The following is a 13,823-nucleotide window of genomic DNA, read 5'->3' as shown; positions in this document are numbered from 1 at the left end:
ATTTGAGAAACTTTAGTCACTTCCTAAAATGAATAGTCCATTTATTTTTAATTTCTCAGAGGTATATTATACTTTTTTGATATTTCGTTCCTGCTAAATAACTACCTCATTAGTAGTAAGACTCTTTCACCAAAAGAGAATCAGAATTTTGTACCTGTCCTTGTCTTTGTAAGTGCAGCCAATATTTCATTGGCAAACTCAGATTTTATAAATCAACTACAAATATGGACCCAAGTCTTCCAATTGTCCTTCCTTCTACCAGAAGTAGCTTCTACTGAAAAAGAATCATCATTTTTGCAGTCTGAATTGGACTACTCATCTACTAAGTTCAATATTAGCAGTAATTTGATATTAGGCCCCTATGTAATACTGTATGATTCTCATCAATTTTGCATTTTTCACATAAGAAGTACCTCATAATATCTGCCTACCTTCCAAAAGTTTGAAAGTCTAGATTGAGAAGCAGATGTATAAAAAACAACTAGAAAAGTACACAGGGTAATTAATGTATTAGCAGCTGGTAACTTGTGCAGTCATTATACCTCAGAACACTAATGCATCGAAAGTTAAGGGTTGGCCACAAAATAAGTGTTTGGGGCTTGATGAAATTTGGCTAAGGGTTTAAAAATTTTCATTACTCTCCAACACTTATGCATTGTGACTCTCCAAGAGTTCTATATAGTACATGGCATTTCCAAAATATCCACAGAATACTTTTTTCAGTTCACCCCTATCATCAGCTCCGTGATTCTGTATCCTTCACACTGCTTTATTTTTTTTAAGTGTTCATTTTTATGATTAAAGGAACTACCTGGTTATTTTTAATAATAATATTTTTTATTATATTATGTTAGTCACCATACAGTACATTCCTGGTTTCTGATGTAAAGTTCCATGATTCATTAGTTGCGTGTAACACCCAGTGCACCATGCAATACGTGCCCTCCTTACTACCCATCACCAGCCTATCCCATTCCTCCACCCCCCTCCCCTCTGAAGCCCTCAGTTTGTTTCTCAGAGTCCATAGTCTCTCATGTTTCATTCCCCCTTCTGATTACCCCCTCTTTCTTTATCCCTTTCTTCTCCTACCAATCTTCCTAGTTCTTATGTTCCATAGATGAGTGAAACCATATGATAATTGTCTTTCTCTGCTTGACTTATTTCACTTAGCATTATCTCCTCCAGTGCCATCCATGTTGCAGCAAATGTTGAGAAATCGTTCTTTTTTATCACACTGCTTTATTTTGTTTTATTTTATTTTATTTTATTTTATTTTATTTTATTTTATTTTATTTTATTTTATTTTATTTTATTTTATTTTATGGGGATTGAGGGGGCAGAGAGAGATGGAGAAAGAGAATCCTAAGCAGGCTCCGCACCCAGTGCAGAGCCCAATGTGCGGCTCAATCCCACAACCCTGAGATCAACCTGAGCCAAAATCAAGAATCGGATGTTTAACCGACTGAGCCACCCATGCACCCCCACAATGCTTTATTTTTTGTCTTAGGGCTGATTACTACTAAATAAATATATATCATTTATGCATTTATTTAATATCTATCTCTTTTCTATGATGGCAGGAACTCTGTTCACTGCTTTAGCCTTAGTGTCCGGAGCCATGTCCAACATACAGGACCTAATAAATATTTGTGATAAAATGAATGTTTGGTGTCTACTGGGTATAACCATAGAACTGATCCACAGATTCTAATCTTCAGGTGCAACTATTGGATGGGAAAGGTGTCCCCATGCCAGATGAACTTGTCTTCATCACAGCAAATGAAGCTAACTATAATTCCAATGCTACCACAGATGAGCATGGCCTGGTTCAGTTCTCTATCAACACCACCGACATTACGGGTACCTCTCTCACTGTCAGGGTAAGTTTGAAGAGAAGTTTCCAATGACATGAAGTAGCCTTGGAAATAAGGTTGCAACCTAACCTAAAAGTGATGAAATTTCCAAGTTGTATTTAGTCCTCTGGAAAGGGAAAATAAATAAATAAATGTAAAGTCCTTCAGTTTTCAGGGTGGTGGGTTAAATATGATGTTTAATTTCCTTTTTTAAGCAGTTGTGTTATTTTGAAATAAACATAAATAAAAATTTACTTATAAAAATGATAATACATATTAAAGCACTTAGTAAGCTCTCTTTAGCTTGAAATTATTATTGTAAAAGTTCAGTTTAACGTCACTAGCATTTATTTTCAAGTATCTATACTCTATAAATTATTGTTCTTACTTTATTTTTGTCCTGCTATTCTAATTTTCTCCAGACTTTTGTTATACCCCTATAAATTGCTTTGTATAACATAGAGTCCTCTATTCCTCAGCAGAGATGTAGATATACATTTACATATATATGGATACACAATAAATATTACATAATAATGATGATAAATAGGATAAGTAATGTATTTTATTGATTCCACTTTATTTTTTTTTAAAGATTTTATTTATTTATTCGACAGAGATAGAGACAGCCAGCGAGAGAGGGAACACAAGCAGGGGGAGTGGGAGAGGAAGAAGCAGGCTCATAGCGGAGGAGCCTGATGTGGGGCTCGATCCCATAACGCCGGGATCACACCCTGAGCCGAAGGAAGATGCTTAACCACTGTGTCACCCAGGCGCCCCTATTGATTCCACTTTAAATAGATGGCATGAAAGCCCATACTTCCTAATAATTAAAAATCAAGCATTCATTCATTTATTCAATCAAGAAGTGTTTTCCCTGAAATAAATAATACATTATATTTAAAAAAAAAAGGAGTGTCTTCTTTTGACACTTGAATGTTTTCTATGTGCTAGGCAATGTCCTCATCCTGAAAATAAAAATATTATTTTTAAATGCTCCCTCTTTTTGATAATCATTTACCTATTATCGCTAGAACATATATTAAAATATAAATAAAGTGTTTTGTTGACACAAGGTTTCATTCACGCCACTTGGGAGGTGAGGATGAGGGTAGAGGAAGCCTGAAAAGAATAAGGAAAAACTTCTACATGGAGAAAAGTTAAACTACAACCCAAGTAGGGCCCGTGGACCTTAAGAGTCCAGAACCACAAAAAGCATTAAAAATAATCAGCCTAAGATAGCCCAGAAAAGATGGACTTCAGCTAATTCACCAACTCAACTCTTGGAACAAAGCCATGGACAGAAAGTGTTCTCAGACCCCTATGGTTGCAATATCACATTTATTCATAATACCTATTTGAAACCCGTCCTAATCAGGTTTCTGAAATGTAGTTCTTCAGTTTCCGGAGAGTATTTAGTCTCCTCTATGAGGTTCTGTAGCTCCAGCTCTCTGTCTGTATAGGTAAAGTGACCCCAAAAATGTCGAGCAAATTAAACAGAGCAAAAGATGCCTCTACGTACGCTCTTCAGAAATTTAAACACCAGCCCAAGGAGCCTCCTCAGTGGAAAGGTCTGCAATCCAGAAAAACTCTCACTTTTTACTCTAGAGCAAAAGCTTTCTAGGTATTAGTTAAAGTAGGACAGTGAGCTAATGCGGTTTTGTAAGAACACTGTTTCTCTACGACGTATGATCTAGAAAGTAATATTGTTTTTTAAATTCCTTAGGTCAAACACAAGGATTCCAACCCCTGTTACGGCTACCAGTGGCTGTTGGCAGAGCACGAAGAAGCTCATCACACCGCTAATCTTGTATTCTCCCTAAGCAAGAGTTTTGTCCACCTGGAGCCTATGCCTCGGGAACTGCCCTGTGGACAAACCCAGACGGTCCAAGCACATTATATTCTGAATGCACGGGTCCTGCAGGAGCTGAACGAGCTCGTGTTCTATTACCTGGTGAGAAGAAAAGCCACTTCATTGACTCATCCACAGACAAAAGCCCTCTGTGGGGCAAGGAATTATGAAATTCTTTAGACATCATGATTTTGACTTATTATCCGTGTTCCTGTTGAAAGTTTGACTACTCTTAGGGCTAGTTATTGCCAGCTGGAGCTCAAAGCATAACACATGCAGGGCAGGACATGGGGTATACGATTTCTGTCAGGAAAATCAAATTCCTTTTCCTTTCCTTTTTTGCAGATAATGGCAAAGGGAGGCGTTGTCCTAAATGGGGCACACATGCTGCCTGTGAAACAGGGAGATAGTGAGTATTCCCACAATTCCACATTTCGCCCCCCCTCTGACATAATCAGCCTTACACTGCAGAAATACCAGAAATAGTTTCAAATAAACAGCAGTGATTTCCATCTAACTCCAATAAATGAGAAGGTGAGAGGAGAAAGAAAGAATGGGTATTTGTTTGTTCGTCCATTTTGCCCTTTATCCAATATTTCTTTCCTTTCCCTTCAGCGTCTTCTGTTCAGATTACTTAAAATGTTGAGGTGGTTGTTTTAGAATCTATGCTTATTCCAAATTTTCAAGCCGTAAATATTCATGGAGCTTCTTCTCAAAATGGCGTTTGAGAGTTGTTTTAGGAAATGGAGAGAAGGTAAAATTGTGGAATGCTTCCTGTATACTAGGTCTTTTGCCGAGTCATTTCTATCTTTATATAATATTTCCTTTCTGAAGATAGCTCTGATTTATAAAAAGTTAAATTGGGTACTTCCATCATTGAATTGGACTCTCGCCATGAACAAATATGGAACAATATAAACCTCTGAAGTTTTCTGCTCTTCTAAGGAGGTTTAAAAGACCACTTAGAAGAAGACTGTCATCGAGCTACTCTTTTGATGCATTTTCATAGCAACACAGAAGCACCATTGTAGGGGCGCCTGGGTGGCTCAGCCGGTTAAGCGTCTGCCTTCAGCTCAGGTCATGATCCCAGGGTCCTGGGATCAAGTCTCTCATCGGGCTCCCTGCTCAGTGGGGAGTCTGCTTCTCCCTCTGCCGGGTGTTCTCTCTCTGAAAAATAATTAAATTGTTTTTAAAAAGCACCATGGTAGACTTATAGAAGCTTAATGCTACTACAAAGGCATCAAAAAAGAACTACTAAGGGGGCGCCTGGGTGGCACAGCGGTTAAGCGTCTGCCTTCGGCTCAGGGTGTGATCCCGGCGTTCTGGGATCGAGCCCCACATCGGGCTCCTCCGCTATGAGCCTGCTTCCTCCTCTCCCGCTCCCCCTGCTTGTGTTCCCTCTCTCACTGGCTGTCTCTATCTCTGTCGAATAAATAAATAAAATCTTAAAAAAAAAAAAAAAAAAGAACTACTAAGGAGAACAGTATTCCTCTTAAGAAAAAAAATAGAATATTTGGTTCACAGAAATTAAAGACGATATAAGGATAAATACAATGTGCTACTCTTACTATATTACAGCACCCAACTTCAGGTTCTAGTCTCTGCTCTAGTGTGAAGCCTAGATCAAATAGTAGCCAAGTGGATGTCTCCATACCCTCAGATAGCATCAGAACTTAACAGAGATGATCTAAAGCTGAAAGCTGATGTGAAATCATTATATGATTTACAAGAGAAGAGAACCCTTCGGTAAAGTTTTTTTCTAGACCTAGAGTTCTTAGAAGAATAGAATTCTTAGGGGTAAACATTCATTTATTACATCTACTTTTTCTTATCTCTGTTATACCAACTAATAGAAATAGTCATTCACCAGACCAGGCTCCTAAAAATGGCTCTGTGCAACAGAAAAATTTCATTTCAGCCCTGGGAGTTGTCTAAGCCATAATCACATCCTCATGCTCTCTGTGCTCCAGTGAAAGGCCATTTTTCCGTGTCCATCCCTGTGGAGTCAGACATTGCTCCAGTTGCTCGAATGCTCATCTACGCCATTTTACCTGATGGGGAAGTGATTGGGGATTCTGCAAAATACAAGGTTGAAAACTGTCTAGCCAACAAGGTGGGGTTTTTATCATGATATTTTCAACATTTAAAACTAAAAGTTGTTATTATTATCAATTACTTTCTGCATGTGAACATTGGGGCCAAAGGGGTTAAATGAATTTTCCAGAGATTTTCAGCAAGGTAATGGCAGAGTCATACTAAGAAGCCATGCCATTTGACCTCTAGTTCAAAATTCTCATGCATTGTCTCTTACTATATGATACAGTTCAGAGTACCTTGCTCCCTTCTATGATGAAGTGTTGGAAAATATGTAAGCAAGTTTTTAAGGCTACTAAAGGCCAAAAGAATAATCCAAGAGCATCTAGAACCATTTGCATTCCACCCGCATTTGATATACACCTTGCCATGTGCCAAAGATTAAAAAATGGCACTTCAAATTTAATAACTTATAAGAATAACTAGATATCATTATAATGGCTCAACTGATTCTCGAAAATCAGAGCGAAGTATAAGGGACAAGAAGCCCCAAGATACATGGTGCCAACCACCACCACGTCCAAGTGGGCATGCACTGAATGTGAGGAACACTCAGGAAATGCTCGTGAAAGCACAGTTAAATCAGAATATTTGTTTTCTCGCCCATTCTCCCCAATTCCCCAGGTGGACTTGAGCTTCCGCCCAACACAAAGTCTCCCGGCTTCCCACGCCCACCTGCGAGTTTCAGCTTCTCCTCAGTCCCTGTGCGCCCTCCGTGCCGTGGACCAAAGTGTGCTGCTCATGAAGCCCGAAGCAGAGCTGTCCGCAGCCTCGGTGAGTTCCCGGCAGCCGTGCGGGTCAGGAAGGGCCACACAAGAGGCCCAGAGTAAGGAGAAATGCCTGAGTAAGATCAGATCTATTAAAATTGTATTTATCTAAGAGCTCATAGTTATGATCTCCTTCATGGACACTTTTTTGTTATGAAATATATTACATTTGAACACGCACATATATATATATATTTATTTACATAATTTTAAATACATATATATGTGTGTGTGTTTGTATCAATAAAATCATGCACCATTCTAAGTCCCTGAAATCCCAGAGCTCTATGAAACTAGTAACAGGTGTTTTCAAGCTAGTTGCAATGTTTAAAAAAGTCTGACAAAAGTAGTACATTGACCTGCACTAAAACTGATTTGAAATATCAAATTTCTGTTTTTATAAGAATTATATCAAACACTGTATGTTCCAAGATGGACACAATTTCTGAAAGAAGATATACATTGTCTCTGATGAATAAAAATTTGGAAAAATGAGTTACTATATGATAAATGACATTGATAAATGAAACCCTTTAAAATGTTGGGTGAATAGAAGAAATATCACAATGGTATGGCTGGAGTAGAAAAATGAGGAACAACATGTGCTAATAGTAGTCTGCTTATATCTTCAAAATTTCAATATGAGGCCAATTGGAATAACTTCTTACCGAAGTTTGTTTTTTGGTTTTTTTTTTTACTGTCAGAATTTTACAAAGGGAAAGTCATGTTTTACTCCCTAAAAAAGAAAGTTACAAGAAAAGACATTCAACTTTTTGGTCCTTCCAAATGGAATCTAATCAAAAATATTAGAATTCTTCGAAAGGAAGTATTAAGTATATTTTCATGGGAACAAGGGGATACATGGAAAAATAACAATGTTTTATGTTTATATAAAATAATTTTATAGTTCTCAGGGGTTTTTCTAAATTATAACAATGCTGGTGGATAGATAAGGCAGAATGTCCTATTAATTCGTTAATAAAAAAACAGAAGCTTTCAGGTAGTAATAGACCTGGGTTAAGACACTAGCCTAATCCTCTCCAGCCTTGATAGTATTTTACTAATGAAACGCTTTGCTCCCAGTAGCATAAGCCATCCATTCAACACATGTTTATTTAGTGTCTGCTGTGTTCTAGGTGTGCCCAGTTTGTTGAAATGCTCAGGATCTAGTAGTGAACTACTCAAAAGACAAAAAGCCATCCTCTCATGGAACTTACGTTTCTATAGATGAGATAGACAATAACACATTGATATGCTTTGGAGAAAAAGCAGAGAAGAGAGATGGAGAATAATAAGAGGGAGCTACCTTTGAGAAAGCATTTAATTTCATTACACGACTTACTTGGCCAAGCAGTTTTAAACTCCTTTGAACATAAGACAGTGCACTATCAGCATTTTTACAAGTGTCTTACTCTTCCCCTTCAAATGAATTTGAAAGCATCATTTCCAGTATTTTATGTACTGTGTGAAGATCTGAAGCATTTTGTTCCCATGAATAATACCTAAGAAAATACTATCCTGTCCTATATAGAGGATTATATTTATTCGTGTGCCAGTTTAGAACATGGGTTCATTAACTTTGTTACACACAGAGTCAGTTGCTGCCCACAAGGAGAGACAAAAGTATCATTTCGCTCTATCATCCTGAAGTTTTATACCATGTCTCAAATACAGCAGACATCAATTTATCTCAATAAAGTTTTATCCCATTCTAGTATGGAGTCTGGTGTTTGCCTTTGAATTGTGCAACAAATGTTTGTGGTCTTTGAGTACTCAGATGGGAATGTTTCAATTTTTTTTTCCACCTAAAACTGTTAAAAAAAAAAAAACAGCTTCAAAATCATCTCTATAAATTACTGAAGCAACAGTGGTGCTCAAAGACTGACGGTGATTATTCTTTTCTTTTCTCTTCGCACTTAAGAAGAATAAGCCACAGATAAGTTTGTCCTTTTGTCCTTTGCATTTGTACAGGTTTATAACCTGCTACCAGTGAAGGACCTCAGTGGTTTCCCTGGGAGCTTGAATCGTCAGGAGGAAGATGATAGAGACTGTATCAATCGCCATAATGTCTATATCAATGGGGTCATGTATTCCCCTGTATCAAATACAAATGAAAAAGATATGTATAGCTTCCTACAGGTAAATTCCTTATATTGTAAACGATCCATTCTAAAGATTTACAAAATATTATATGTGAAAAATTATTTTAATGCCTTTATATCATAATTGAGGGTAATGGGACACAGAGAGGTCAAATGACTTCTCCAAGGTCACTAATATTAGCAGATCTGACAATAGCAACAGAGGCAGGGCTAGAACTTTTTGGACTATTAATCAGGATTTTTTTAAGTTTTTCCTGAAATTCATTGCCTTGTGTTATTTATAAAACTCTCATATATAAAATATTACTCTTAAAAGAGTTTTAACAGACTAAAATTACCTCCGTAAGCATACCAATAACCCTTCTACAGATGTGAACATTAAAAGTTTAGTATTAAGTAATCAGATTATTTGTGAAATTCAATGAAGTATGTGCCTATGTATATTTTACAATATTTATGTACTGATTAGGTAATAATCTCCTTCACAGGATATGGGCTTAAAGGTATTCACCAACACAAAGATTCGTAAACCCAAAGTATGTTCACAGCCTGAACACGAGGCAGTGTACTCATCTCGAAGACTATTCGCTTCTCCAGGTAAAAAACTAATAAAATTCAATATATTGAGTCAAATCAAAGAATATTTTAAAAGATAAAATGTGATAAAATTAACAAAAAAGGCCTTGTGATTCAGATATGTTAAGGTTCTCGCTCAAGATCACATAGCAATACAAATCCCCAGATTCTGATTGTGTCAAGCCCCCACATGTGCAATGCTGGAGAGAATACAAGGCCGACTGTGAGGAGTTGTCCGAGACGTACAGTAAGGTTGTGTGTCAAGGATACTTCCATTTAAAAAAAGAGAGAGAGGCACAGATATGCAGAATAAAGGAAAGGATTAATTCTGATTGAGCAATCAGGAAATTCATTCATCAAGAATCTGCCTCTAGTAAACGGAGATGCGTGAATGTGTGAGGTTGAGAAGGAAAGGTGATTTCCAGAGGATCGGTATAAACTGAAGCAGAAATGTTCACAAGGTGGGACTACCTTCTCACCAGTTAGATAAGGAAGCACTTTAACTTATCCAAATTATCAGCCAATATTCATGTCGAAGTCACATTCATTTGTAAATGAAATGGACTACTTTACTGGTGAATCAGAGAGGAACCAAGCATTTATTTCTAGTCTGATATTGTCAAATCATGGTGGAATATAGGTTGAGTACAAACTAAAGAGTTTGTCAAAAATCAAGGAAAACGTTCAATGAAAATTAGCTGGTTATGTGGAATTTAAGTAAATATTATTATATATGTTTATTACTTGTGAATTGAAGTCTACCATCCTTTACAGTAGAATTTATAGTAAACTTATGTATGTACAAGACTATATGTTCATAAATTTTTTTCAGAGAGCTGGTTGTTGAATATTTACCAGTATAGCATTAACAGAAGGTAAATGGGTGAGAGAACCTGACTGACCTTCTGGCACACGTGAAAATAAAGAACTTTTTTATCCTTGATCTCTCACTCCTGTAAACTTTCCCAGAGCCATTGTCATCATGTCTGGGTACCATGTTTCTTTGATCCCACAGAGGAACACACCAAATGGAAACTGACACCTGTCCTCCTCCCAACCCTCCTCCCAACGTCCTCTCACTCTCCTCGAGACAAAGCACAGTAACCACAGAGGACACCTTTTCTGCTCCATAGGCCATCCTAAGCTCCTTCTGCCTCTAGGTCTCTGCTCTCTGCTTGTGATTCTCTTCCCCTAGCTCACTTAGAACTTATTCTAAGACTCCAGGATTCAGCAAAAGTATCACCTCCTCAAAGGAGCTTTTGCTTAGCACCCAAGCATCCTCTCCCGGTTCTATTACATCTATTTTTTTTTGTAGCATGTTTTACCATCTCTTTATCTTTATATTATTTCTTTCTCCCCCTCACCTACCATAGTCGTATCTGAATTGCAAAGAGGCCATGAACTTACAAAGATGGTCCATGTTTCTGAGCCTCTCACCGAGACTGTGCGAAAGTACTTCCCTGAGACATGGATCTGGGACTTGGTGGCAGTAGAGTGAGTAACTTTCTTTATATACAAAAAGCAACAATATAGACTCCTCACATTTTCCATTTTTAGCTAATTTTTCAATACCTAAGTATTTCTTTTAGACACATTGCTATTTTCGGGAGAGGTTTAACATAAATACTTCTGCTATGAGAGTCTCACTATTCTAATTATATTCCGAGCTAAGAAATTTTGTGGACATTTAATTCCAAGACTTTCAGAAAATGGGAATAAGGACGAAATATGACCAGGCACTGCACAGACTAACACCTGTCAGAGATCCTTCACTGGCCAACATTCTTGAGTTAAATGCAGAATCAGTCAGGCCAACTACACACCAGTAGTAGAATTAAAACTTAAAAAAGCCTGCCCTCATTGGAACACTATTTTAAAGAATAAAATCTACGAGCAATCTCAGATTACATATTTAGTTCATAATGATATTATCTGTAATAGATAATGCTATAATTCTGTGTCTATGGGAGATTCCGATATAGACTAGAATTGAAAGCAGAATTGGAAGGAAAGGACTTCTTATATTTTCCCAGTTTGAGTCTTGATTATACTCTCCTTTATTGATATTTCTACTGAGTGCATTCAAGATATGACAATAGAATTATTTATAGGGGTTCTGTTCCTAGAAAGGATAGAAAGGATTTATTTAACTGCTTACTTTCTGTTCTTCATATTGCCATTCTCCCCAGCTCATCAGGTGTGGCTGAAGTGGGAGTAATAGTCCCTGATACCATCACAGAGTGGAAGGCAGGGGCCCTCTGCCTGTCCAATGACACTGGACTTGGTCTCTCTCTTCCCGCCTCCCTCCGAGCCTTCCAGCCCTTCTTTGTGGAGCTCACAATGCCCTACTCTGTGATCCGCGGAGAGGCCTTCACACTCAAGGCCACCGTCCTCAACTACCTTCCCAAATGCATCCAGGTAAAGACCTCTTACCTGAATTGAACACAAAGTGAAACAGTCACGTAAATTAAAAATTGCATTCTTCGAAATACTGACAAACTCTTGCGTGCAAGATGTGTTCACCCGAGAAGGAATGCTCTGAAAGGTATTCATATGTTGTAGAAGCTATGGTTGCTGATATCTCCATATACCTGCAAAGCTTCTGACTCTTACCCCAACCCCATAAGGTTAAGAAGCTCTCACAGTATGAAGATTTCTGACACGGTGAACAAAAATCAGTACGCTTCATTCTCATGTCTTAGATCCCCCAAGTTTTCGACTTCTGCATTCCAAATATTTAACTTTCATATATCATCATATGGCATTAATTAGATTAAACCTCACTTTAAAATTTATTTGCGAGCATCTTAATACCCATTTATAAATCTTGAATACTCTGCTGGGAGAGCCGAAGGAATGGTCGAGATCCCGGACCAAAGAAGCGCTCCCACGGGCAACATGCCATCTTGACTTTTCCTCACCTCTTGTCCCGCCCCATGAAAGAGCAGATTACCCAAAAATACAAAGATTTCGATGTCAGATCCTCTGTAAGGTAGTCGATCTGCATTTCGATCATCTTCAGTATTAGGCAACCTAAAATCTAACCAATCCCCCAATATGCTTTATTTCAAACCATTCCTCCTTTGGTCCCCTTCTCCCTCTGAGCTGTCTCTTTGTCTCACATGTGGTTTCAGGTTGGTGTGCAGCTAGATCCGAATCCTGCATTCCTGGTCCAGGAGAAGGAACAAGAGTCTCACTGCATCTGTGGGAATGGCCGGCACACCGTGTCCTGGGCAGTAACGCCAAAGGCATTAGGTGAGGAACAGTCTCCTAGAGACAATTCTCTACTCAAGGATTGTACATATCAGCAGGATCCTTATATCTAGTGCTACTTCCCTCGGGCAAAGACCACCCCCCCCCCCGCCATGGTAGGATATTTTTTCCTTTGTCTTTTATTCTAGGAAGTCTAGAAAACTGTCCCCACTTCCCTTATCTCCCTCTATCTCTGCCTTGGATTCTCAGGATCACTAGCCTCTAGTTGATGCTGCTTCCATTCCTGCTCCTATGTTTTTATAAAACAAAAAGAAGTTACAAAGCATTGAACACTTATAAATCTTGAGGTTTGGAAGCATAGAAAGAAGGAAATGGTGCTCATCCGTATTGGCGCTTTTTTAGGGAATGTGAATTTCACTGTGAGTGCAGAGGCACTGGAGTCTCAAGAGCCCTGTGGGACTGAGGTGGCGGTGGTCCCTGAGTTTGGAAAGAAAGACACCATCATTAAGTCCCTGCTGGTTGAGGTAAGTAAGCCCTCCCATTCAATAGGTCACTGTGAGCCAAAAAAGAGTGGTGAGCTGAAGGTCCCAAGTTTTAGATGAGAAGGGCTAAATAATACATAATCACAGAATATTTCACAATATTCTCTCCTCTCTCTCTTTCTCTTTCTCCATCTCTCTGTTATCTCTGTCTCTGTCTTTCTCTCTTGATATTTACATAATTTTTCCTCACTTTCTCATCTATCAACCTGTCTCCTTCATAGTGCTTATACTTAGAGATTCGTTTATGTAATACATTTGGAAGTCAGCTCCAATTCTTCTCCTCACTATCAAGAAATTTGTGGTTCCACTATCGACATGCATGTCCATTCTCACCTTCACCTTTTCTTTCTTTCCACCTACAGCCTGAAGGACTAGAGAAGGAAGTAACGTTCAATTCCCTGCTCTGTCCGTCGGGTAAGAGTCATTCATCATAATTAGAATAGCATTGACTAAAGTTTCTGTAACAAGTTCAAAGAATCTTACATCTTATTCCTACACTTCCCTACGAGGTAAGACCCAAAGAACCATCAACCCATTTGATAAATGAGGCACCTGGTTCTTAGAGAAGCCATGTAATTTTATGAGGAGACTATCCCTAGCCCATGCTTTCTGAATTTTTATCTATTATAGCACCTGTACAAACACCCAATTGTCTTTCTGACCAGTGTATGACGTGGTTACATAGAAAGTGAGTAGAATCAAATAAATATTGCTAAAGGGAATGTCCCCTTGAATATTTAGTAATACAACATATGGTTAGCTGAATTCAAGCCACCGCCACATTGAATTTTGCATAGCCAACAGCATTCGATAATGGGACCATG

The 13,823-nt window shown here is 38.2% G+C and overlaps 1 protein-coding gene across 1 annotated transcript in view; it reads left to right on the top strand.

Annotated features, from left to right (window-relative positions):
- Positions 1–13,823, top strand: part of LOC103669158 (alpha-2-macroglobulin-like) — a 41,469-nt gene that overhangs the window by 12,258 nt on the left and 15,388 nt on the right. Inside the window, exons 11-22 of the mRNA XM_008697489.2 lie at positions 1,719–1,880; positions 3,580–3,807; positions 4,051–4,114; positions 5,676–5,818; positions 6,424–6,573; positions 8,538–8,705; positions 9,157–9,265; positions 10,618–10,738; positions 11,434–11,662; positions 12,379–12,499; positions 12,860–12,981; positions 13,362–13,413. Coding sequence (XP_008695711.1) covers positions 1,719–1,880; positions 3,580–3,807; positions 4,051–4,114; positions 5,676–5,818; positions 6,424–6,573; positions 8,538–8,705; positions 9,157–9,265; positions 10,618–10,738; positions 11,434–11,662; positions 12,379–12,499; positions 12,860–12,981; positions 13,362–13,413 — 1,669 coding nt within the window. The remainder of the gene's footprint in view (positions 1–1,718; positions 1,881–3,579; positions 3,808–4,050; positions 4,115–5,675; positions 5,819–6,423; positions 6,574–8,537; positions 8,706–9,156; positions 9,266–10,617; positions 10,739–11,433; positions 11,663–12,378; positions 12,500–12,859; positions 12,982–13,361; positions 13,414–13,823) is intronic.

This window comes from Ursus maritimus, unplaced genomic scaffold (assembly GCF_017311325.1).
Source record: "Ursus maritimus isolate PB19 unplaced genomic scaffold, ASM1731132v1 scaffold_26, whole genome shotgun sequence".
NCBI lineage: Eukaryota > Metazoa > Chordata > Mammalia > Carnivora > Ursidae > Ursus > Ursus maritimus.
Note: the sequence above shows the minus strand (reverse complement) of the source record. Positions and strands in the feature narration are given on the sequence as shown.